This window comes from Cyprinodon variegatus, unplaced genomic scaffold (genome assembly GCF_000732505.1).
Source record: "Cyprinodon variegatus isolate N-32 unplaced genomic scaffold, C_variegatus-1.0 Scaffold528, whole genome shotgun sequence".
Classification (NCBI taxonomy): Eukaryota; Metazoa; Chordata; class Actinopteri; order Cyprinodontiformes; family Cyprinodontidae; genus Cyprinodon; species Cyprinodon variegatus.
The window spans coordinates 498,091-525,090 of NW_015150981.1; the positions used below are offsets into that span (position 1 = coordinate 498,091).

At 35.9% G+C, this 27,000-nt stretch overlaps 1 protein-coding gene across 1 annotated transcript in view; it reads left to right on the forward strand.

Annotated features, from left to right (window-relative positions):
* Window positions 1–27,000, forward strand: part of LOC107095186 (AP-1 complex subunit mu-1-like) — a 37,175-nt gene that overhangs the window by 4,385 nt on the left and 5,790 nt on the right. Inside the window, exons 2-10 of the mRNA XM_015391174.1 lie at window positions 5,184–5,340; window positions 5,964–6,031; window positions 6,391–6,521; window positions 17,473–17,620; window positions 18,691–18,817; window positions 22,253–22,395; window positions 23,939–24,010; window positions 25,074–25,232; window positions 26,608–26,733. Coding sequence (XP_015246660.1) covers window positions 5,184–5,340; window positions 5,964–6,031; window positions 6,391–6,521; window positions 17,473–17,620; window positions 18,691–18,817; window positions 22,253–22,395; window positions 23,939–24,010; window positions 25,074–25,232; window positions 26,608–26,733 — 1,131 coding nt within the window. The remainder of the gene's footprint in view (window positions 1–5,183; window positions 5,341–5,963; window positions 6,032–6,390; window positions 6,522–17,472; window positions 17,621–18,690; window positions 18,818–22,252; window positions 22,396–23,938; window positions 24,011–25,073; window positions 25,233–26,607; window positions 26,734–27,000) is intronic.

Genomic DNA, 27,000 nt, shown 5'->3' on the forward strand with positions numbered 1-27,000 from the left:
TGTCTAATACACAGTTTTTAAAAGCAAAGCATAAAGATTGATACCTTGGCTGTATTTAAATCCTATATTTTAAGCAAAATCTGAGCAAAATTTTCTTTTATTTTATATATTTTTTAAGGTTCACCTAAAAAAAGGGATTCTAAATCTCATTGAGTTTTTCCTGTTTAGATAAGGTAATAATTACACGTACTAGAACTACTATTACTAGTATGAATATTCATAATAATAATGTATAAGTTACCTTTAGGATGCTGATGCATCTGACATTAACAGACCTGTGTGTCAACTTGATTGATTAATAAACGCTCCTGGACTAACTAGAAGGGCAAGAAAAGGAATTGCTGAATAGTCTTTTCTGCTTGACAACGATAGCCATCAGGGAGAATGATCCATCCTTCAAAGCCAGGGTTCCTGATTGTACAGATTAAAGGTTTTTCTTTTGCTCCCTCTTGCTGTCTACTTTTCTCTGCCCTTAGGCTACTTAGCAGCATTTCACCTTCCATCCTCACTGGGCCTCAGGCAATACCCTGATCAGACAAGTTCCTGTATTATGATAAAAATTAGATGAAATATGCATTTTACTATAATTATAGTTATAATTGATTCAAATGCAGAGTTTGTTTAACATATTGAAGGCATGCCATTGATCTGATAAATTAAAAGAAAAAAAAAAGCAGGATGTACATAGTTACCTAAGATCAGTTATTCACAAACGGACCATTTAAGCTGTCAACGAAATCTTGAAAACATACAAGAATGCAAAATCCTATTTCTACATCTGCCCTTTATCCCTCCACTATGTGCTCGACCCCCTTTCCAGCATACCTCTTGGGCAGCAGCCTTTATATGGGCAGCTTCAGGGACCTACTGATGTACCAAAATGTCAAGCTATTAAAATCAGCATGTCATCATTTGTTTCCAGAGCGCCCCCACAATATTTCTGATAACAGAGTTTACTTGAGCTGCAGTTTAGGGTCATTGTGTGTATGATGTATTTAGCAGAAACATTTTGTCAGATGGTAAATTCTAAATATTAAAAGGAATCGTTGCTTGCATTGAAAAATATTTCAACTTTGCATAATATTATTAGTAAAAAATATACATATATAAAATATGCTTTATTTGGTCATTGTATGTGCAGCAATTTGTAAAAACTACAGCGGAATGTTTGATTTTAAGAATACATATATAGATTAATCTGACTACACTTGATCAATTGCACGACACATCTTAGACAACACAATTTAATAAATTGAAAAGCAATTGCTTTTGCGGTATGCTACCTGTAGGATTTGGACCTTTACCAATAATCAAGATAATTACTGTGCAAGATTTGACCATGACTGAAATACCCAAATCGGTTTCATTTAATTGCTTTTGTTTATGCTACAATCGTTGCATCTCATTTTGGATTGAAAATCCAAGCTTCGGGTCAGTTCCAGATTAAAACACCAGAATGGGGTGATTGCAAAATTGAGGAGAAGTCTTTATAACTTCAGAGAAAAAGAAAAGAAACTTAAGGAAGCACTGTCCAAATAATTACTCTGAGGTAGTATTTATATCTAGCTTTCAGGGGATGGAGAAGCAGGAAGTGGCATTTCAGGATGTATCTTTGGGAAAACACCTATGACTAAGTTGGCTTTAAAATCTTGCCCATAATTCATTACAGATCTAAGACACACAAGCATTAAAAGAAACCCATTGCTCTGTGCCTGCATGGAAGGCAGTTCTTCATCTAATAATCACTATGGAGATGGTCAAATATAGAAACATGTCCGTCTCTTACGCATAGATTTGCAAACTATCCTTGTTAAAAACAAAACAAAAAAAAGTACGAAAAAAGAGATATGTGATTCCTTAAAGAAGCAACATGTACGTTTTTACCCATGTATTAGCCTGGATTTAGGTCAGTTTCCAGCAATGGTGTGTATTGATGCTCTATTGTGGCTGTTCTTCTCAAAATCTCCAAGTAACTACAGGGTCAATTCTATCACTGAATAAGTCATGTGACCCAGAGTGCAGCTTTACAGCAGTCTTAACAACCCTTGAAAACAAGAGCTAACCCTATGGGCTTCTAATTATCTCAATCTTGAATCAAAGTTTGTCAGAGCTGATTGAAGCAAAAAGAGGAAGCCAATGTCCTAAAAGAGAAAATGAGACAGGGATTGCCTCAGAGGAAAAACGCGTCTGTAAAAGGATTTGCTATTGATGAAATAGCAGTCAAGATGCAAGACTGTTCTCGTTTTGCCCCATTATTAGGCTGGTAAAATGTCTTTTTATCAGTTATACAGAAGATATCACATCTATATTTGTATATCTTTATAACTAAATCCAAATGCAAGATACAAATCCAATGAAAATTTAACCACATGTGGGAGATAAGATGGATAATCAAAAAATAGAACTATGAATTTTAAAAGCTGTTATTTGGCAAAAAAAAAAAAATAAATAAAATAAAATAACATAAATATATATCATTTCATTAGGAAATAACCATATTATCTAAGCACTGCAGATATAATATTATCCTTTTTTTCCATTTACCATAAGCATACTGTCAGGAGTACAAGTATCTTTAAAAATTGTAGATAGCTGCTTTTATATCCGGACACTGCAACGGGCAGTTGTGGTCAAAAGAGAGCTGACTGACAGGACACAGCCCTTGATTTTCTGCTCTTGTCTACATTCCTACCATGGCATATGGTCATGAAACCTGGATCATGACCAAAAGAACCAATCCCAGATACAAACGATTGAAATCAGTTTTGCTAGGCATTCCTCAGGGAGGGGCAAAGAAGTTTGGTCATCCATGCAAGGCTCAGAGTAAAGCAACTAAAGCAACTTCTCCTTCACATCTTGAGGATTCAGCTGAGGTTGCCTGGAAATATATTTTCAGATTCAGCCTTCATACCTCCCTGAAGAGGTGTTCGAGGCACCTCCCACTGTACATGTAGTACATAATCAATAAAGAACTCAGAAAAGAAAGTTATTGCTTGCTTCCTAATGGGATTACATATTAGGTGCAAGTACAAAAAATAGGTGAATTACATCAATAAATTATGTTCTCTTTTGTTCGGTTCTTTTTTACTTCATTTAATAAATAAAAACTTTAAACTCTTCTGCTGAATCACCACTCACAGCAATGCCTGCCAGTAATGCACAGTAAAGCCTGTTGCTTGAGATATTTTAGAAATAAAATGTGTTTTGAAGGTTATGATTTTCTATTAGTTTGATCTATGAACTACAAAGCAAATCTCCACAAGCCTTTGATTGTGAAACCATTCAGTTTTGCAGCTTTATTTATTTATTCGTTTTGAGGGAACAATCGTATTCTCTTTATCCAGTGACCTTTGAACCGCTCAGTCTGTGGTTTCTTTCTTCATAGCGCCTGAGCATTGGCCTATCCCCATCCTCAGATTACTTTGTTGGAATTTTTTTCTCTATATCTCATTTCCTCCATCCTTTGTATCTGCCCAAGTGTGACCCCCCCTACACAACAGAAGCCTCTATCAAAGACGGAGGGGAGATGTGTGTCTGCGTGTTGAAGCCATATACCATATAGTCTTACTATTTTGATGGTTTGTTCTTCATAAAGTAGTGGAAAAAATAAATAATAATTAGTCGGTTAGTCAGGATTCCTGCTCTTGTAGCCACCCTGAGGTCTGCTGAACTCGGTTTTGAATCTCATCTTCTACTCCTTTATAGATATGCCACTTGTCTCTTGTCAACTATAGTATTAATACTATGTTAGTAGGGAAACAATAGATGTTTTTATTTCTATCCATGTTTTTATGTGCATTTTATAGTATCACATTAGGAGAGCTTGATGGAAATAGCTAAATTTAGCAAAAAAATATTCCTTTTTTTTATGTATGTGTTTTTTGGTTATTTAAACGAAATTTAAATCTGCTTAAGATTGTTGAAAAGTTCTGTGATTGGGAACATTACATCACACTCACTGTGTTCACTGCTGGTGTCCAGAATGCAAAAGCATTACAATTACATTTCTCTCTCTGACTGCGGATGGCATGCATCATCGCTAACACTAGCTGGCATGTTACAATACAGCCTGCCTGATTGCAGCAAAACCTCCCTCTATTAACGATCATTGGTCCGTGGCAAGTTGCTACAACTTGTATAGCTTGCCTAAAAAACACATTTGGATGGAAACACAGTCTCCTTTAAGAATGATAGGTGGATGTTTAAGTACTTAAAGTCATCACGTATCACCGAACAATTTAAGCCAGGAGGCTACATGTAGAGCTGCCTTAATCCAGCTGTGTTGAAATTTAGATATTGAGAATCTTTTTTTTTTTTTTTTGAGAAATACTTTGTAATTGTAAATGGCCTGTAGCTGTTTGATTAAGAAGTCCAACGACCCCAAAGTGCTTCATACTACTTTAAGTTATTCTCCTACTCATACTGATGGTGTTGAGCTACATTACAGCTACAGCATCCCTGGGTCAGACTGACAGAAGTGAAACTGCCATACATTACCACACATACCACCATAAGCAAACTGACTTTTACCGGCAACCCACCAGTTGCCGGTTAAAGGACAGTTGATTGCTTAAAACTGAGAAGACAGACTGAATTTGTTTATTTGCTAGAATGCAGGACTAATCAAGCCTGTGTGTTGATTTTTATAAAACACATCAGCTAAATTGAAGCAAAGTTAAAATATATCTTTTGTTGTTTTTTTTGGTGTTGTTGTTGTTGATCTGACTGGATGATCCAAAACCATTGGTGATATTTAAAGAAGATGTTACTGTATGCAACACAACTATGGGTATACTGGGTTGGAGCGTGCCTGTACTTTTACCCTCCAATTTTTTGTAGAAATTGGAGCAGGGTGGTTTCTTAGAGTTTTGACCCTGATCATCTTGTGAACTTCTCTGCAGTCTGCTCTGATTCTTCTTTTCAGGGAGATATTCATCATTCATGCTAAGATATCCATCGGTCCATTAAAGCTTGAAGGAAAACACTCAGGCATGAGACACTGTTTGTACATTTTCATGAGAGAAACTGAGAGGAGTTTTTTTCTTTCAAATGTCGGCCAAAGGTTCCCGAAGCAGCTTTAGACTAGAGTGCAGGTTTACTATCTCAGGCAAAGCTATGAATCTTTAATGATGTTTGCTCCATAATAGTTCCTCTCCCTCTGATCTCTTGTGTTATCTGTCCAGGTTTTGATATGCCGTAACTACATGGGCAACATGGACATGAATGAAATCGACCACTTCATGCCCATGCTGATGAAGAGGGAGGAGGATGCTGAAATGACACCACTGGTCAGCCATGGCTCATCCCATTTCCTCTGGATCAAACAAAACAACCTTTACTGTATCCAATGCAAGTTTATTCCTGAGTGATTCTTTTTATTATTATTTTCTAAAAGTAGCATTCGTTTCACCAATGGGTTAAGTTTCTCAAAAAGATTGACAATCCTTCCTCAAAGTGTCAGACCCTCCCTGTCAGTCAATTTTATTTATAATGTGTGTATAATTTTATCTTTCCTGGAATGAATCCACAGGAGGTCCAATGCTCCTGGTTTGTGTAGCCAGCAGCTCCCCAGTATTTCAGTGTCTGTTTTTGCACATCATGAATCAGTGTAAGCCATGTCCTGTTTACTGTACAGAATCGGCTCCCCTTTTATACTGTGAGATTATACACTTAGGCTTCCTAGCACATTATTAATTCATCGCCATACTACATTTGGGAGTAACTACTATTTCCAGAGCATTGACTTACATCTAAGCTGTCTCTTATCCCAGAATTATGCTTCTTATTGGTTTTGAATCTCATGTATTCTGGTAACTTTATAATATTAAATGAGATATCCAAGTTGTTCCATTTTGCAGCATATAAGTCTGCAACTGTGTTTAATTTTCTTCCTGGTAAAACCTCTTGTTGCAGCTTGCGGGATGAATATATCTATATATTTTTTTTCTTAACTGTCCCTTAAGTGGTGGCAATGACAAAGAAGAATGCCAACGCTGCTCTTGTGTACTCCTTTCTGTATAGAATAGTTCAGGTGAGTCCTTCTTTTGAGTCTCTTTTATGTTTGCTATGATATCATTGATCTGCAGGATTTAAGCTGCTGCTTTTGGGCCCAGCATTTTCTTAATTCTTAGCAGTCACCTCAACATTTAAACTTTATACAGCTTATGTCCACACATTAATGCATGTATGCATAGATTTGTATGAAGCTTATGCACATTCATCCTTTCCACTCGCTGCCTATCACACAAACACTTCAACTTATTTTTAAATCAATCATTTCACACTATAGATCAAATCTGCACAGACTATAATGAAACAGGCTCCACTAGCACTGTTTAAAGTGGCAGGACAAGGTGCATAAAAAAATCAATTTAAATTTTCTTCTTGTAGGTATTTAAGGAGTATTTTAAGGAACTGGAGGAGGAAAGTATTCGTGACAACTTTGTGACAGTTTATGAACTAATGGATGAAGTGATGGACTTTGGATTTCCCCAGACAACTGAGAGCAAGATCCTTCAAGAGTAAGAAAAGTCGCACACAACCTGTGAGACCATTAGAGTACAAAGGACTAGTCTGTGTAGGTTTTCCTTCAACCATGGTGGAATTCTATTTTGTTTTAGCTACACTAATCTGTTTTGGTGCTATAGACACATTGCAGGTTGCATTTATTTTATCTACCTACCAATGATTGAAGGCAGTTTAAAAGGGATAAGAAATGGTACATTTCCACTTGTCAGGCATGTCTGGCCAGTTGTCTGCATTGTGTGTGTGTTTATGCATACTGATTTATTTTATTTTTTTTTCAAATCTAACAAAGAAGAGGAAAATTAATGTTTTGATAACCTGAACAATCGATTATGAATCTCCACACAATCTCTCCTTTGATTTGTTTGCAGAATCACTAGCTTTGCTTTGTATTTGCTTAGCATTAAGTGTAACTCCAAAATGTATCAACCCATCTTCAAGTGCCTGGTTTTTAAGATTCATATAAATGATACATTTATTGATTAGTATTACAATATTTAGTATTGTGGTTTTAAAATTTCAAAATTTAAACTAAAAGAAAAAATTTAGGGCTGGAACAATAATATAACATATGATTAATGGTAATTAATAGATTATGAACCATCAGCTAAGTTGGTAATTGAAACGTCAGCTAGAGCAATATTCCACGGACTCTAAAACCTTCCATTTGCTAAAAGAATAATCTACTTACAGTCTGTAGTTAAGACAAAACTCTAAAAGTATAAACATAGATATAGTTTTTTTTTTTATTATTATTATTAAAGAACAGGTTGTTGACATATAGAATGTGTAAATAAATAATTGTTTATTTACTTATTACTTCTTTTTATTTTGCCATTTGCAGATCATTAAATGAGCAAGAAAAGTTCCAAATGTTACCGTAGTTTACTTAGAGCGCTTGGAAAATTTCTCTTTTTCGATCAATCAATTTATTAATAAAATAATCGATACATTAATAAGTCACTAAAATAATCAATAGGTACAGCCCTAGAATGACTCGATTTGTCATTTCCAAATACTTTAGACACAGCTGTGACATTCAGTCCTTGTATTATCAGCTGGTATCTTTTGTACAATTAGCTGTTCTAGAAGGTTTTTCCTGGTGTTTGCTCATTTGTATATTTTAGCTCACTGGTGTCCAATTCCAGTCCTTAAGGGCTGGGTTATGCTACCATAGAATCAACAAATTAGGTTATTAGCAGGACTCTGTGGAACTTGACTGCCTGCTGAGGAGGCAATGCAACTTTAAAAATCATCAAGGACTGAAGCCAAAGTTCATTTTTGACCAAAACTCATCAGAGGTCTCTTTAGTAGTAGCAGATAAAGAGGGACAAACCATGGTTTCACTGGAATTATCTAAACAAGCCATGTTCTAATGACTAACCAGATTTACCAAAGTTTGTCAAGGATGATTTTTAACATGTGGCATGGTGATAGACATGTATTGAGGAAGACTGGAGGCTGACATCAAGTTAAAAGAGGCCTTAATTTCAGCTCATAACTCACTATCAATATATATGGCGATTTTATTTTACTAACTAATGGTGATATGAGATTTGAACACATTCCTGGTATTGCAATATATGCAGTCAGTGTTTGTCACTGACTGACGTTCCTGGCACAGGCAACTTGAAACAGAAAGAGCCGCAGCACATAGGCTACATGATGTACACCACAAACAGGGAGCCTGGGCCCTAATACTGTGCTGCTAAGATTCAGTTCAGTACGTTTTGGCTACAAAATGAGCGCTACTGGTAAAATTATCAAATATCTGCATTTTGAATGATGTATCTCTGCAAGTGTCTTTGACTTTAGCATCCTACGAATGAGAAAAGGATTGTTGCATGCAGAGCGTGTAGAAAGCATGTTGTTCTTAAAGCAAAGATTGGACTTTTGAGGACCACTATAGATTGTAGGACTTTATTAATTAATTGGCCAAAGATCACAATAGGTAAATCTTTTTTTTTTTTTTTTTATCCCAGATCAGTTACAGATGTCCATTTGTAGAAAACAACTTGGTTAGTGTTAAATGTGCTTGATTGTGAAAATTTAAATGAAACACCGTTTATATCAGCACAAAATCAGTAAAATTGGATCATATACTCATATGCAACAGGCTTCATTTAGAAGAGAACCATTCAGACATGCACAAAGTTGTTATACTTCCCTAAAACAACAATTGATGTTTTGTAGTTCTGTCTGTGCTGTTCCTACTTTACTATAATTTGGTTCACCTTCAAAGTGTGATTACAATATCCAGAAGCCATGCATTTTCTTTTTTTTATTTTACTGAAATTGGAGTGGTTTTCTAGTTTGATGTCAATCTAACAGTTTGTCATTGTAATTGTACATTCCAGGTAAATTTCTCCACCACGCTTAGGGATCAATGAGCTGCTTTTTGCATTGGAACAATCCAGGCCTACCTGGACCCAGAGTGGTAGTTTGTTTTAAACTGAGGATCCTGCAGCCTCTCCAAGATGCAAGCACTCTGCTCTGTAACCTCTAGGTGACCACTTTGCATTGGAGAATCATTTTATGTATAAACTTCTACATTATCATAGTGTCCTTAGATTTGTCGGGGCGGCGGTGGCATTGGATGTAGCAGTTTGCCCTGAAATCGAAGGATCGAAGGATTGACGGTTCAAGCACCGGCTCCGACTTTCATTGTTGTTGTGTCCTTGGGCAAGACACTTCACCTGCATTGTCTACTGAAGCTGGTCAGAGGGCCCGGTGGCGCCAGTGTACGGCAGCCCCGCTTCTGTCAGTGAGCCCCAGGGCAGCTGTGGCTACAATGTAGCTTGCCACCATCAGCGTGTGAGTGTGTGCGTGAATGGGTGAATGAATGTAGTGTAAAGCGCCTTGGTCAAGTCTCCTGACTAGAATAGAGGCGCTATATAAGTACATGCCATTTACCATTTGAACTTAAATTAAAGTAAATTAATTAGGCTGATGGGTGAATATGGTTACATTTTAAATGCCCTGAAAGCAGTAACTGCAACACTTGGTTCTAATTTCCAGTCTAACTACATGTGTTCAAGGGATACTTTCACTTTCCATCAGGATGAAAGAGCTGTTTGGATGACAGCTTACTGTGTTATAGATTAAGTAAGCAGTTGAAATTAAATTAAAGCACTTTAAACTGCAAAAAATGTAAATCCAAGTAAGTACATTTTTCTTAAAAATAGTGCATTTCTTCCTGAATTGTGCAGCTGAGACACTTTGCCAATAGAATAAGATGATTTATATTTGAAATAAGAAAAAGTCTCTTAATTTCAAGTGCATAATATCCAATTATACTTATTTTAAGGGTAAAAATGCTCATTCAATTGGCAGTTCATTTTATTTTTCTACTCAAATTTTATATAAAAACACTTGTTTTACAACATTTTTACTAATTTCGAGAACGTTCTGCAGTGTATGAGTAGATTTTGAGAGCTACTGCCCCTTATTTTTCATATACCATACAACAACAGTGGTTATAATGAAATGCAGAAGTTACCCAGCAAGTGAGGCGAGGAGAGCTTTGTTCCTGCGGAGTTTTTCTTTTTGTTTGAGATGAACACATCATGCTCTGTCGTTAACTATTCTACTGTGCCTTAAGGCTTAAGACACACTCCAAAATAAGACACAGTTTACATTTTATAACATACGGTAACTATCCGACATGGCCTTAGTGTGACCCTTTTTGATTTTTATTAAAGTATATATTTGTATAATTTTGCTGTTTATATATAATAAGTTTTCTATGTAACTACATTTTATTTATTTATTTTAGACTATTTGTGTCCATGTGTGTGGTCTGTGTTTTGTCTGAATGGTGGTGATAATCACCAGCATCTGATTGTTGCTTAAACACTATGACACTGTCAGCTGAACACAGTTAAGACTCTCAGAAAGAAAAGCCTCACTGCTCTACTCTCCAAGGAGACACAGACACTCTCTCATCGCTGCAGACTGTAGACACACATACACACCGACTAAGTCTGTCTCTTGGGTTTACTCCTGTTCTTTAACCTTTTTGTGACCCCGAGGCAAACTTAAAAATCACTGTATACAGTGTCAGAGTGTAAATGCTGTGTATGTGGGTGGGAAATAAAAGTCCTACAAGGTTGCATATGCACAGAATGAATTAATTTAAAAGGGTTTATTCATAATACTTTCCTCATATTTGGTATTTTTGCAGTCATTAGGTTATTTTTTATTTTATTGCAGGTGATTGAAAGAGCCAAACAGAATTTTACATAATTGTGAAATGGAGAAAATAATGAACGAGAGGTTTTTTAAAGTTTGGCAAATCAAATCTGATAATTGCGATGGCATTGCTGATTCTATTTGAGGAACTACAGTACCGTACCTTTCTTAGGACCTGCAGCTGTAGCTTTATGGGATATATTTTATAATAACCTTGCCAATCTTCTTCTTTTGATCAACCATTTCCTTTCTGTATGATTATGTTCCCTTTACTGCTGCAAGGTGAACCTTTGCCCCAGGCTTTTACATTATCCAAGAGTTTTTTCTGTTTAGATTGACCTGCATTTACCTCAGTTTAGATTTTTATCAACTCACTTTCCATGTTCTTTCTGAAGAAAAATATAAAGAATGATGCCTTCATTGGGTTATTTTACAGAGGCTTCATGTGTGCATTTGGCCCATGTACATCTGGGCCACAAAGTTCAGTTTTAGTCTTAGAAAACCAGAGTACATTCATCCAAGTGTTAGTTGTGTATTAATTAGAATGAATTACATATTAAGTTATTTTATTAACTAATTAAGTGACTTCTAAAAGCCTTTGGTTGTATTTCGCTGTATTTAGGTGTATCAGAGTGAAGCGACTTTTTGGATATTTATGGACAGTTTTATAAAAATTCCACACAAATCTGTTCAGATTTGTGGTACTAATGGGAAAAAGCTCAATGGATATGAATGATTTTATGAGACACGGTTAAAGAAATCTCAATGTTTATCAGTAAATCCCAAATCATCTCATGCCCCTTTTGCCTTGAAGGTCAAACATCCACATTAATGCAGTAAAAAGCTGACACTGTTTACCTGTTTCTTCTCTACTTATGTTAATCTGTCAGTTTCTTGTGAGAGCTGCTGCTGGATCCCTTCATTAGCATTGCTGAGGCGAATCAGGGCAAAACGATCCAACCTCAACCCCGAAAGTGTCTACAGCTTTTATCTGTCAATTCTAGTAGACTTCCCTCTGTATCAGCATGCGTATCAAGACCCTGTAGGTGGGAGGAATTGGGACAGAAAACGAGGGAAAATCTCTTGCTTTAATCTGTCAATCAATCCTGAACTTGTTTGTTTAGTCATTTTTACTGCTGACATTTAAAAAGAGCTGCATGTTTGAAGTGAAAACAAGACCTTTCAGTTAGCATTTGCATTTCCTCTTTAATGAGCACAATCTGTTTGCTGTCATTGTACATAACTCTAATAGCATGCTGAAACGGTTTGTCTGTTCAGTACAGCAGTTGATAAAATTATTAGAACTGCTGTACAGAAGGCAGCACAGAGCAATTATAAAAAATGTGGTTTTTACTTTGACTTCACATGTCTCTTCAGTTGACTGCAGCCTATTGTTTTGCCTGTCCGGCTGTAGCTTTATTATTTTGTTGCTGCTCAGAGCAGTATTGTGTCGACTAACGGCCTAGCCAAACAGGTGTTTCCTTCGGACATGAACACTGCTCTGAAACTTAGATTGGTTATATAACTGAAAATAAAAAACTAAAAAGGTGCCTTTTTTTGGTCTTCCCCTTTATGACTCATTAGGGAGGATTAGTAATTTAACTACAGAATTTAATTGAAGTATTTGTTAAATTTAATTTACCAACTTTAAGTTTCAACTTTTTATATTTAGCAACTCAAAATAATAGTAAAAATGTTTCCATAGTTAAAGTCGGTGGAACATTTGTTTAAAATAAAATTTGTAATGTATTATTTTCCAACTAGCTAAAGTGTTTATGATTTAAAAAGAAAATTCACAATATGGCTTTAATTCTGCTAGATGGATAAAAAAAAAACCCACATAGAGTATTATTGGTTTTAAACCAAAGATATCAAGCAGAAGCTTATTCAATATTCATTTTGGCAAGATATATTGTGACAAATGCTAAATAAGATATTCTAACTTGTATCTTAAAATTTTTTAACGGTTTTATAATGTCATCTCCAGAGAGTAAAAGTGAAAACCTCTCAGTTGATAAGTGAGTATCTGGTAATTCTAATGAAATTGACATCCATAGGTGTTCTTCACAATTTGTTTAACCACTGGGGAAAAAAATAGAAAAGTGAAAAGCCTGAAGATAACAATTTCTGAACTGCAGTAGCTAAGTAAGTCTCATAATAAAAAGAGAAAACTATATATATATATATATATATATATATATATATATATATATATATATATATCCTGTTTTGCAGGATTGGAGCAAAGAAAGGTCATTTGACTACTCGACTACTCATGCCTGTGTAAATTCTCAGTCATCCTGGTCATGATTGGTCTGTGGTTGTTTTACTACTACTTTTTTTGCATGAACTGTTTAATTCTGGCTCCTCTCTTGTTTACTTTTACCTGCAGCTCAGTACACAGCTTTCTGTGGGGTTTAGATCTGAAGACGGGAGCATGGAACGTTGATCCTCACATATTTGCTATATGCAGTATGTGCTGATTTGGCAATAGGTGTTTTTTTTCTAATTCTGTGGCTACCAGTGTTATAGTAGAGTCCATGCAATGTTATGTACAGAGTGCAGAGGAAATCTGAATACTCTGCCAGGCTAGTGGTTAAGAGTTATGGTTTTGTTTTTTAAAATATGCAGGTCTTCTTTGCATCGATTTTCTGTATTTTGTTTTTCAAAATAACTATTTTTACTAAAATATTTTCCCCTGATGTCAGATTACGCTGCTGTATTTAACTGTAGATTCTGTAAAGACAATATACGACTCTATGTAAGGAGTGTCTTTAATGTGCCCAGCATTATAGAGAAGTATCCTGATTCTAAAACAAAATGCCCGCTGACTTTGCATGTTTAGCTGATATATTTTCCAATTTGTGCATCAACAACAACAACAAAAAATGTTGTTTATAACTATCTTTATTTTAGAGGGTTATTTTCTTTAACCTAACCTGCTCTTGAAGCAATTCAAGTTTTTCACCAAGTTACTATGGTGATACACATCAGAAATAAGTGAACCTTTTTGGTGACATTAAAAGCTAGAGTTGAACTTGAAGATGCCTCTCTAAGCCTCTAATCTTGCTTTGTAGAGAAATCCTTAGTTTGATCACAGAGGGAGCAGAGGAGAGAAGACCGCTGCAACCGTGGCTTTTTAAATCACTTTCTGCCTTTGTGGTGTTGGTATCAGTAGTTGAAATAAATTGAGTTTATTTAAAGGAGATAAAAAGCGAGAAGCTGCAAAGCATCTGAATCTAATCCTTTTCTAAATATTATCCAAGTTCTCTCTGTAGGTTCAAGTACAGGTCAGCTGCACTGGTTCAGGACCGTTCTAATGAGGAACTGAACTACTGTTTGTTTAATGTAACGGTCCCCCAAGCTAGAGTTATGCATGCTGTTAAAATTAAGTACAATGATTGATGCCCCAAACCCCATTTTGTGGGTGTCAATATGTTAAAATTATTCTCTATTGTAGAGATTTTTTTTTCTTCTCATACTTAATATTTAATTAGTTTTTAAAAACAATGCAGTAGCCATTCATGATGTCTGTAGCCCATGTTGTAACAGATTTAACAATGACAATAAAACACAGAGACAACGGATCAAACTGAACAGTTGTTTCTTATTGGGCCAATTATCTTACAAACAAAGAACATTTCTAGGAAGTAAAAAAAATACTAAAAGCCCCCCCCCTCCCATCCATTGGATTTACAATCAATCACAAATTGCACACCTGCCAATTTGGTGCCTGTACTGTGCTCTGTTCTTTGCACTTGCAGTTTCCCTCTAGTCGTTACTCCTCTTTTGATTTGCATTATTTTTGGTTGGAATTATATCCACGTTTTAAAAGTATGTGGTCATATACGACACAGTCAGGGACACGATAGAAGCTCTAGCAATATCTAATAGTGATTCTTATATATTTACAACCCTCTCCTGATCAGAGTCTGTTAAATATTTGTTTTTTATGTGTTGTTAATTTTTGATACTTACCTTAATCTATTTGCTTTGGATTCCTCTTGGCAAACAGTCTTACTGTATATTACCCATTTTTAAATTCTGTACAAAAACCTTCTGGAGTGTTGCTAAGACTTATTTTGCATTATTTTTTTCTTCTAATTTAAGAATCTGAATCATTGAACCTATAATCTAACTTTCAAATAATATAGGAATGTGTTCTTGCCCATAGAATGTTTTAATAGTCTGTTGTATTTTTCTCTTAGATCTGCTTTTATTGGGGGATTACATCTTATAGATTGTCAAACAATTAAGGTGTTCTGATGTTATAATTATCTATAGTCAATAAACCATGTCTGCAAATACATTTTGGTAATTAGGTTGGTCATAATGGTTAGTTATATGCACCTCAATTAGGGTTGCCATGTAATGTCCAAATGTTGTCATTTTGTGTTTTCTCATCATGCAGATTCCAGGAATACAATATGACATAAACCTCAGATTGCTCTGCAGAGTAAATTAGGCTTATAATAAGTAAACTGTAGTGATCAGGTGGTTTTGTTGCAGCAGGCCTGATCACATGTTGTTTATCTTACTAGAGCTCCCTTTTTTATTCTCATGACATGTGATTATTTCTCTGGAGAAATGAAAGGCTTCTAAAACTAATAGGCTCGCTTGGGGATGAGGTAATCCCTTTTGTGCAGTTCTTTGAAAGATAACTGGATCCTGTATAAATCGGTATACTTTTTAGTAATTGTGCATCATTTTTTATTGCAGTGAATTCACTTATCAGAAAGTAATAAACTCTTAGTGAGCTGTTCACAAAGATTTTGAATATGCCAAATCATGAACTATTGTTCTGAATGACCGAGGGGGAGGGCAGACGCTGGTGGCTACAGTACTTACCTCTGAAGTTGTCACATGGGTCTGATAATAGTCTTAAAGCCAATTAAACTATGATTTCTCTTGCTCATCTTAAGACTATTTCTGCTTGCTGTGCTAATGACAAGATAACCACTATTGGCAGTATATGCTAATACAGGAACAGTCTTACAGTTTTATTCAAATGATAAATGTGTTCACTAAAATAGATTGTATAGTACCCTGTGTTAAGTTCTTACGTTATTTTATACATGTGTCAGCCATATTGGATCTTTCTTTTTTCCCTCATCTCCTTTACTATTTAAATTTTGAACTCAATTAAGCTTTCATGTTTGGCTTTCCAGCATGGAACAGGGATGTTTCTACTGCTAAAAAATATAAACAAATTATGGAATGGGACACATTAATGTACATCTTTACCAATCACTGGACAAGATGTAGACTACATCCTGGTCAGGTTGCTAGTCTAGGCAAGGGAAGGAAACTTTCATTTTATTATGCACCAGACAACTCAATGTGCCTCACAGCAACACTAACAATACAAACACAATCCAAAAAACACAATAAAACTAATTCAAGCAATACAAAAATATAAAAGTAGTTAAAACACAATCACCAATGGCAACACTACATAGGCAACCTGGATTTAATAATAATCAGGATTTAGGCTTGTTTTATGTCCTCACTGAGGCTGTTCAGGACCTTGAATTCATGAAACCTAATGCAGCTTCACCATGTTCAGTGATGACTGTAGGGACCACCAGGAGACCTCTCCCTAAGGATCTTAAAGCCTGAGGTGGTTCATACAGCTCTAACATGTCAGATATGTACTTTGGTGCTAAATCATGAGAAGACTTGTACACAAGTAGAGCTATTTTAAAGTCTACTATAGTAAAGCACATTGACAATCGGGAACAAGATGCAAAAATAATCACTTCTAAGGCCAAAAAGAAACACCAAATTTACTCAATAATCATGGTTGTAGGAGGAGATCAGAGTACACATTTAGAGTCCATAAATGCACATAGATTGCATCCAAATTCCATGCAGAAAAACCATGGGTGAGGATTTGGAAAAAGAACCTTTCTGCTTTAAGTCAACAGCTGTAACAATTGCAGCACTGTGCGACAGAATTATTAGATTCATTTTAAGTTTGGATGTATTTGGAAAATAACATTTATCTGTATTTGACATGCTGGACATGTCTCACTGATGAACACCAGAAAGTTGCTAGTGTTGAATATTTGTTTTTCTGTCTTAGAAGTGAGGAATGGCTTGGTAACGGAAAATATTTGGATAGGCCTGACAGTTATTTAGGATCAAAGTCACATCACAGCTCTATTCTCAGGTCTGCTTCCATTCCTTCTGATTTTCTAAAATAAATGTATGATCTTTTTAATAGTTAAGGCTTCAATACTCTTGATGTAGTAGCTCTTTAAACAAATATTATTTGCTTAGTTCTCTTTTGAAGTCTATAGTTCTGCTCTTTTACTTTGGCAGTACTGTATAGTCCAACAAATACATGCATTTGATTAATATGGATTTATGCAAATCTCTATTTTCCAATTATGAGCATGAATAAGGTTCCTACTAAATGAATACAAAGCTCTTTTAATTTGTTTGCTCCAGAGTAACTCGTTTAACTTACTTGTAAAAGCCTTCCTTATAGGACTAAGCTTCTGCCATTTAAGACCTAGACTTATTTTTATTTTCATTATTTTTTATCAATGATAATTAATTACTGCATGACTAGAGTTTTATTTTGTTTTAGCCTCTTGTTAAATTAGTTGAGTCCTTATTTTTGGCTCTAATGTGAAGAATTGTCTCTTAAATATTTTCTGGTGTCTTGCTCTGCAGGGTTGCTGAGTGACATTGGACACAGCAGGAGCTGTTTTTAATATCTTGTCTCTTTTTTCCCCCTCCCTCTATCAGATACATCACCCAGCAGGGGCATAAGCTGGAGGTAGGGGCACCTCGGCCACCTGCCACCGTCACCAACGCTGTTTCCTGGCGGTCAGAGGGCATCAAGTACAGGAAGAATGAAGTTTTTATGGATGTTATAGAATCCGTAAATCTCCTGGTAAGATCTTTGCTTATTTTGATAAAAAAAATCCTTTATCTGAAGAATTTTTCACAGAAATATTTATATATTTTCTTGTATCCTTGCAAAAGGTATAAAACCAAATAGAGGTTATCAAAAGGTAGCATGTTTTATGTATTTATTTGGGTTTCATATTTCTTCTATTCATTCCCTGAGCACCTCATACTGTATTTGTGTCTACTTATAAAGATCAAGGTTTTATCACATAGCTGAAAGGATATTATGGTCCTGTCTTGTTATGACTCCTGAAAAGTTTACTTCTTTTTAAATAGTTACACAGGAAATGTCAGTCACCTATTAGTCATATTTCATTGTAGCATTCTTTCTTTGACTGCGTTTCAAAGTTCAGTAAAGGGACAAAGATAAAGAGACTCCAGCATAAAAAAAAAGGTGTTCCTGCATATTAAACTCTGAAAATATCAGATTGCTTAACATTTTTTTTATCAATCTTCTTTTAAATGTAGCTACCTTTTTAATGATAAAGCCAATGGAATATACATCACATATTTAAGTATTCTTCGGATTAGAAACTGAAACTTTAACATTAAACTTTGATTTAATAGAAGCAGATTTTGGATTATGCATTCCAGTTTGTTTTCCTCCGGTGTTTAGGCTTCATCTCCTCTGCAGTAAAATGTGACTAAAATCTAGTATTACTGGGCCACACAGCAGATGCAACAGAGGGGTGGTTAGTTTCCCCAATTGTTTAAAATGTTAATTAATGAAATGGATCAGATTTTTAAACAAAATGTGTTTTAAATGTCAGCTAACTGGACAAAAGCTGGTGTGCACTAGAAGACATAAATGTGTGAGAAACATTTTAACCACTGATACTGTTCATATATACTCCTATGTTAGAATAAAGTATGCACTTCTACAGTGTAAAGATGGTTGAAGTTATTATGAACCAACATGTCAAATTCAAGCTGATTTTCAGATTATTTGTAAGATCTTTCTTCAGATCTTAAAAAGAATTTATTGTAAGCATGTGCTATTTGGATAAAAGTAAGGTTTACTAACATGAAATGATTCTGTGTGCTATTTTATAGGTGAATGCCAACGGCAGTGTCCTGCGCAGTGAAATAGTGGGCAGCATAAAGCTCAAAGTCGTCCTATCAGGAATGCCAGAACTCAGACTGGGCCTCAATGACAAAGTGTTGTTTGAGCTCACCGGCAGTAAGTTGCATTAAGATTCTGTGCTCAGAGCCATTTTTGTCCCTAAAAACATTTGTAACAGTGTTACAGCCAATGGTAAAATGGCATTTTAACTTCAGTCAAAATGAAAGCAGGGACTTTTAGCGTTTGGACACTTGTATATGCTTTTCAAGAAGCCCTGCTGTCATGCCAAAAGGTATTTAAACTTATGAAATCATACTTTTCCACATACTTATCTGTTTCACTTGTACTAGTTGAAGGTGATCTTTTTACGTCAACTACAGTTACCTCCATAGAAAACTGGTGCTTTCATCACTTTGCAATAAAGGGTGCAGAGCCAAAGGCATTGCTGCTAGAATGGTTGCAGCCAAATGAACAATGAATCAAATCATGAACATAAAGAAGAGGACTCCATGTGCTCTGAGAAACCTACCATTTTGTTGTCAAATAATTTTATTACATAAATGCTTGAGGTATGGTTAATTAAAACAATATGCAGTGGTATGCAAGAATTGTACATTAAACATCAGAGTTATATGCCGTGTTTTCTACTTAAAAAAAAAAACAAAATAATAACAGACTTGATATACTGAACAAACACTGCTAATTTTAATGAACCAATATTTAGTGTAAATATGTAGTCGTGCTTTTAAATGTGTGCATACCAAATATATGAACGTTAATAATCTCAGAACCCTTGTTGCACTCACCTTGAACCCACCTTCACTCCTAACCTCCTTTTTCTGTCTTAATCCCATGCGTCGCTTTTCTTCTCTCAATCACCCCTCTCGTCTGCCGAGGAAATTTCTACCTTCATTGTTTCCCACAGCTGCGTCTTTCTATCCCTATTCCCTGAGCATCCTCCTCTTTCTCCTCTCCTTAGCCTACATTTCTTCAGCATGCCATTATTTTCCTCACTGAGGAGGAAAGGCTCCATCTCTGTCTAGCCTCTTTGCCTCAGAGTTAATCCTCACCTCGGGCAGCAGCCCCGCAGATGAAAGGTGAGGGTCTGTGGCTATCCAGTGTCTGTAGCCCAAGGCCCCCATGCTGTGTGTTGCAATGTGGAAATAACATTTCCCTTCAGAAATGCTGATCAGGGATAATGATCAAACACACGGGCAGAAATGGAAGCAAACTTGCAATGAATATTAATCTAAAAAAATCACAGCCTCTCTTATCTTTGGCATTCATGCTTTTTTTTTTCTTTACTATAATCTGTTTAGCCATGTGTAAATATCCTCCTGCATCCGTCTGTACTCCTTCCAGATGGTTACACATGAGAGTAGGGGTAAAAATCATTTGTTGCTGCCCTCTACTGGCCCAAGGTTGGAACTGCCACAACAGAACTGAGAAATATTCTTTTTTTAATGGCTTTCCATTAAAGCTGAATACTGTCAAATGTGCACATTTCAGCAGATTGATTATTTTACTAACCATTAGACCATCTGATGTAGGAGTAGAATATGTGCTAAGGCAGGCGGATTTTTAATTTTGTGTGGAATCTCAAAGCTCCATGCCAGGTTGTGTCTGGAGGATCTAAGGACTGTAAACAGGCATTCAGTTTCATTATATTTCGTTTACAGCACAGAGACTTACAGCAATTTAATTAAATACTGAAAAAAAAAAAAACAGACTCACAGGTAAATATATTTCACTAGGTGCAATTGATAGGAAAATCTCATCAACGTTTATACATATTTCATGTCCGTAAATGATCCAATAGAATAAAAAAAGAGTAGAAAGTATTAAGTAAAAGAAGAAACAAAGTGCAAAAAGGCTTGAAACATTCTGGCCTCATCTAAAATCCCTCAGTAATTGAAAGGTAATGCCATTTAGAATAAATTAAGGTCCTCTGGTAGAGTCTCAACTGATGGGCTATAAAAATGTCTCATTACCATGGTGTTTCACAAGACACATGTGCTGATGGCCAAAACCAAATGAGCTGTCCCATCCTTACTGTTGCAGAACCTGCTTATGGTTACAGGAGGATTCTAAAGAGGAGGGTTCCAGTTCTATTTATGTGACAAGGGGTCACTTTAAAAAATTACCTACACTTGGGGTTTAAATAATGAAAAAATATACCAAGAGGTTGTTTATAAACAAAAAGACCATCCTGCAAAAGAAAATTGACATTCTAGTTGCGTAAATTGTCACAAGCCCAGACAAGTGCAAGATGAACTGAAGATCTACCAAATGTCAGAGCAAACGGGTTTCTTGATAAAGGCAGACCTGATAAGGTTCCGTCCGTCTACTTCTGTAGACAAAGAGCATGGAAACACACAAGGGATTTGCCTGCATCAACAATCCCCCGCTGACATGAAAACAAGCATTTGTCTTGTCCACTAGCCTATATGGTTTGAACAATGACAAGCAATGAAGAGCATTCCATCTGACCTTTCCTTTCTCTCTTGTGCTGATGATGCTGCATACAAGGCATGGCATGGCTGTGTTGCTAACTAAAAAACAACCAGAAGCATCTTCAAAGGACTTTTCTACATTGCCTAACTAAAAGAGCTGTGTTCAGTTTAGACTTGACCTCATCCAGTCCAGACTTTGAATGTCACACACATACATACAAGGAAGCAAACAGGAACCAAAATCAATAGTGAAACAGGCGAGTTTCTCACATCCACACAGACAGGAGATGCATAAACCTTTGCACGTTCACACACTCGAGAACATTGAAGAAGGTAGCTGCATACGTAAATATGCACTCATTCTTCCACCTTTTTCTCTCCAAAAGCCCTTAGTGATGTTCCAGCGTTGCATTTAGAGAAGGTAAGGCAAGTTTTGCCTGACTGTTGAATAGGAGGATTTAGCCAAGGGCCCAGAGGCCCACAGTCATTACAGCCGTTTTTGACCACTCAGCACCCTCTATTATCCACGGTGGAGGGAAACGGTGAGCTTTTTGCATCAGACTATAGGTACTGACTTAAAGAGGTCCACTTTTACATTCTGCGGGCTTGGACTCTCCCCTTGCTTGTGAGAACAATATTTTGTAAATATTTAAGAAGAACACTGGATTCTCCATGTTAGATATTTTGAAATTAATAATGAAACTTGGAAGATAACTCATCAGCTGCTAACAACTGTTCAATATAACTGATACAAGATTAAATGTATTTGTATTTAAACAAACATCAGGCTTTTTTAAATGTTATATCATAATTAATTAAGTAATAAAAAAGTATTTGTATAAAATCACATTTATTTTATATTTCAAAGAATCTGTATTTTCCTGTGAGATGAGTAGATGATTGCTGGAGGTTCTGAGGACAAACTGTTTGCATGTTTTTGTGTGACTTCAGACTATTTGTATTGTGAGGGAGAAAGGTAAATGGATGTTGAAGTCTAATGCTCATGGTGTGTTTGAGATGAAGAGCTTGTTTGTCTCTCATTGCCTTGACCTTGACGTTCCCTAGGACTGCTTCAAATCTTTTCATTTGTGTTTGCTAGGAGAGAAGAGCAAGACGGTGGAGTTGGAAGACGTAAAGTTTCATCAGTGCGTCCGTCTGTCACGCTTCGAGAATGACCGTACCATTTCTTTCATTCCCCCCGATGGCGAGAGCGAGCTCATGTCGTACCGCCTCAATACAACAGTGAGTGGGAAATGCGAACAGATTTGTAAAGAGCAGACATACTGATACTGCAGATGACCAGAGTCAAGAACACATCAATTATTCCCATCATGCAGCATTCAGCTTCACACACCTGTACAATTGATGCTCTTATGTTCATCCAAAACCATTTCCATATTGCACACACCTGTTTTATCCATTTACATGTGTATACGCTGGAAAAATGATCTAGAAATAAGTCAAGATTTTTTAAATTAGGTGTATTTATCCTTAATTTGAGTAGATAAACGAGATAGTTTGCCATTGTAATGAGTATTTTTACTCTTTTAATAAGATAATTAGATAATATGCACTTGAAATATGACAATGCAATTGTTTTTTATTATTTTCAATGTAAATTGTCTTGCTCCATTGGTGAAATGTCTCACTTTCTTCCTCAATTCAAGAAAAAAAAATGACTTATTTTAAGAAAAACAACTTATTTAGATATTAATCTTTTGCAGTAATATTGCTAATTAGCAACAGGGAAGATGCACACCTTTTAATAAGGTTGTTGTTGTTATTTGATTTTTTTTAACCCTTTATAGGAAACCAGTTAAAAACTTCAAGTCAAAAGTATTTCCATGCAAATACATACAAACTGGTCTAGACCATGGGCTTCATAGGGCACACAATACAGTTTGCAATCAAAGCTGTATAGACCTACCTGATATGAGCAAGACTGTCTCTTTAGCAAGACGTCAAAAAGCCATCTTCACATAGCATTCATTTCTATGACCTAAATCAGCAAAAAGAGGTACAGTGTCTACAGGGCATGAGTGGGTCTGCTTGGACAGAAAATGCAGTTGCAATGTGCTCACCATTTTTTTATGTAAACTAAGAGCTCCCCAGCTATTTCAAGTATTTAAATAACCTCTCTGTTTATCTGGATCCTGGATTCACCCACTCCCCTAATTCAGTTTCTCTAGATGCAGAGAAATCACAGGACTCTGCGAGATTTTCAGGTTGCGGTTTAATCTAAATGCACTATTAGCAAGAAGTTGTTGAATTTTGTTGGATATAGTTGTGTATTTATTATTATAGAGTGATGATAATATCTGTAAAACAAATACAAGTTTAACTATGTCTTATGGGATCAGCTCTCTACCATCATGGAGAACCAGATTTCGGATTCTTTGAGCACTATTCCCTCTGGATACTTAAATTATTCTGCTTAAAAAGAACCAAAACCTTCCTGCTAAAAGTTAAGACAGCAGGTATATGTTTCCTTTCTTGTTTGTTCTCTTTTTCTATTTAAGACTGTTCTTAAATTGCTTCTTTTTTTTGAGCTGCCATTGTTAATGAGGAAAAATAAGTTTAAAAAGCTTGTGCGTACTGACCTTGGTTCATTTTTCTTTCCAAAATTTCGTTAAAACCTCTCTAGTCCTAAAATCCAGCATAAAATGTCTGTTTTAAGTTGTTTATTCTTTTTCAGAAACACAGCATGTTTTTTTTCCCTTTTGTCAGCTTTATTTACGACATATTGTAATCGACTTCTGACCTTGTTCACCGTGTCTCTTGACAGATGAAGCCTCTTATATGGATCGAGAGCGTTATTGAAAAGTTTTCTCACAGCCGTGTGGAGATCAAAGTAAAGGTAAGGACAAGTGAGACCCTAATAACAGTGCCCCACATTTATATGCCTGTATTTATATGCCGGGGGTTGAAACAGTTTGAAACTCAATCTAAAATTGGATTTTCTGTAGGAAAAATTCTTTTTTCCAACAGCATCAAACCACAAACACACACACAGAAAACGAAGGGATACCATTTTAAAGTAATTAATGTTAGGCTGTAAAGCAACATTCCAATCTTTAAAAGTCTTACAGAAAAGACCATTCAATCATTAAATACAAAATAAAATGTCTCTACTTGAACTGATGCAGAAGAAGAGCATAAATCAGGGGAACAGAACATCTCACCTGTTCAGCCAGACTAAAAATTTGCCCGAACTGCCTCCCTTTCCGAGGCATAGACCAGTATCAGGTATTGCAGGCTAACAAAGAACACACATCTTCCTAAACACTGGCCTGGCAAGCCAGACCAACTTACACCATTTACACAGCATATCTCGAAAGTAACAGTTGAAGATTGGGCTAAATGCAAGCCAATCTTCAAGATGTTCATGCTGGACTGAAAAACATCTCAGAATGGGGAGAGGTACACTTTTCACCAGGAAAATAAACATTAACATACAACTTTTACTGATGGAATAACTCAGCCAAAGTCCAGTCCTAATTCTAACTGAAAATCTCTGGTGTGAGATGATTTGCCTTAAAAAACACTCTGCATCAGACTGAGTTGGAGCTATTGAGGAAAAAAAACAAAAAAACATTTGCAAAGGCAGAGTTATTAAAGGTTATATATTATCCAAAACATTTACAGTTTTGTACCAGTAAACGCGGTTCTTGACAGAATGTATATATATCCAAATTTTTCTTGTTTAGAAATAAAGTATTCCTTTCCTTTTGCTTTACAGTTGTGCAGAATTATGTTACTTTATTAATAAGACATACATTTCCAATGGATTTGCATTTCCCAGATGGTTTGAGGGCTATATTTATTCAAAGTTAAAATCTGCACAATTTTAGAATGTATTTCATTTAAAAATCACTTGGATGACCTTTGGATGACCTTTTAACCCTGTCCCCTGTCTACAGGCTCGTAGTCAGTTTAAGAGCCGCTCCTCTGCCAACAATGTGTCCATTATGGTGCCGGTGCCCAGTGATGCTGACTCACCCAAGTTCAAGACCAGCACTGGCAGTGCCAAGTGGGTGCCTGAGAAGAGTGCTGTGCAGTGGAACATCAGGACTTTTCCTGTTAGTATGACCTTTCTTTTTTTTTTTAAACCTTTAAATGTGAATATATCTAAATCCATTTCCACAATTCCAACTGCAGGTGGTGCAAGTACTGCTTTTGTTTTTATGTGGTTGTTTTGTTTATCTCTATGTGATCTGTAAGGTTTTAATACACTGCTTAAGAAACATATGTATGCACATTAACACATCAATGCTATTGACAAAATTAAGCTGTGCTCAGATAAACCTTCGACAGTATGGATTTTCTGTCCTCTTCACACAAATTTTCATCAATTTCCTCTCTGCTGTTCATTTAAATTTCCCTGGGATTCTCTGCTTCAAAGTCTGTTTTAATGAATTTCTCACAGACTTTGATAAAAAAAACTTGAAGCGCATTAATTCAGCCAAGGCTCCTTTAATCTGTCAAGTTCTGATATCTCTTCTGTAATTCATTACACCTTCGGCCTGTCAGGAGAGGTTAGGAATTACTGATGTCATTCTGTTATCCAGCTCATGTGTGACTCAAAGATTTTTCCATGCTATTATTCACCTTTGAACTCTATAAAATTGTACATTCTCCCAGACAACCACAGTTAACAAGAAATTAATGAAGTAGGTTGAGTAAACAAACAATGCAGTTGCTGGTTGAAATCACAAACCATCAGCTTTGTTTGCTTCCAAGTATGGCAATACAAAGCACGTTTATTTATATAGATCAATTCGGTACAAAGACAATCCAAAATGCTTTACATGAATTAAAGAATGAAATAGACGGAAAAATAAAGGCCAGTAAATATTACAATCCTGTTAAATCTTGCTTTGCAATGCTATGTTACAAAAAACAAAGACCTATTTCTGAATACATGCATGCATAGTTTGAATACCTTTTTCATTAATCATAGGTGACTTTATTCTTCATCGCTTGGGTTAAAGCAGAAGCTTTTTAGAAAATCAGCAGACCTATCATCTAACTATTTATCAGCCTGCTGTGACACTTGGGAAACTGCATGACTGTACTATTGTCCCGCCAGATTTAAAGTCATTTTTCCTTCTGTACGTGGGGTGAATATTAAAAAGTACACAGAGAAGTACTTGATTTTTGAAAGGCTTCAAAGTCAGAAATGGCAATAACTGATATCCTGGTAATAAAACCAAAGTACAAAGTGATAAAGTCTGTGTTCTGAACAATGATTAACCTTTTTTTTGTTTGTGTCTCTTTCAGAGCTTTATTTGCTAGACTCTTAAGTTCTATAAAATAATTTCCCTTGTTATGACTGAGGGAGTTGTCTGTTGTTACCTTTAATACATTTTTTTTTTATTATTTGTTGTGGTAACTCTAGGGCTTGTTCTGAATTTTAATAATTAATCAGTGGCCCTTTCTTTTTTCTGTTTGTAGGGTGGGAAAGAGTACGTGATGCGGGCACACTTTGGGCTGCCAAGTGTAGAGGCCGATGAGTTGGAAGCAAAGAGACCGATCACTGTCGATTTTGAGATCCCTTATTTCACCGTCTCTGGGATTCAGGTAGAGCTCTTCAATAACACTCGATTTCTACTTAAGGAACCCATTCGCCTCAACTGACATATAGAACTGCAACCTACACAGAGTCAAAAAGTCAAAAAGTACAATTTTTTCTTTTGTTGCCCTGAGATGAGGAAGGCTATACCTTGTCACCACAAGAAACATCAGCTGACAAAATTTTCAGAAGTTATTATATGCTGAGATAAGAAACCAGATGAATGGGCTTGTGGCAGAAGTAGTAACCGTTCTCTATGGTAAAACTCTCTATAT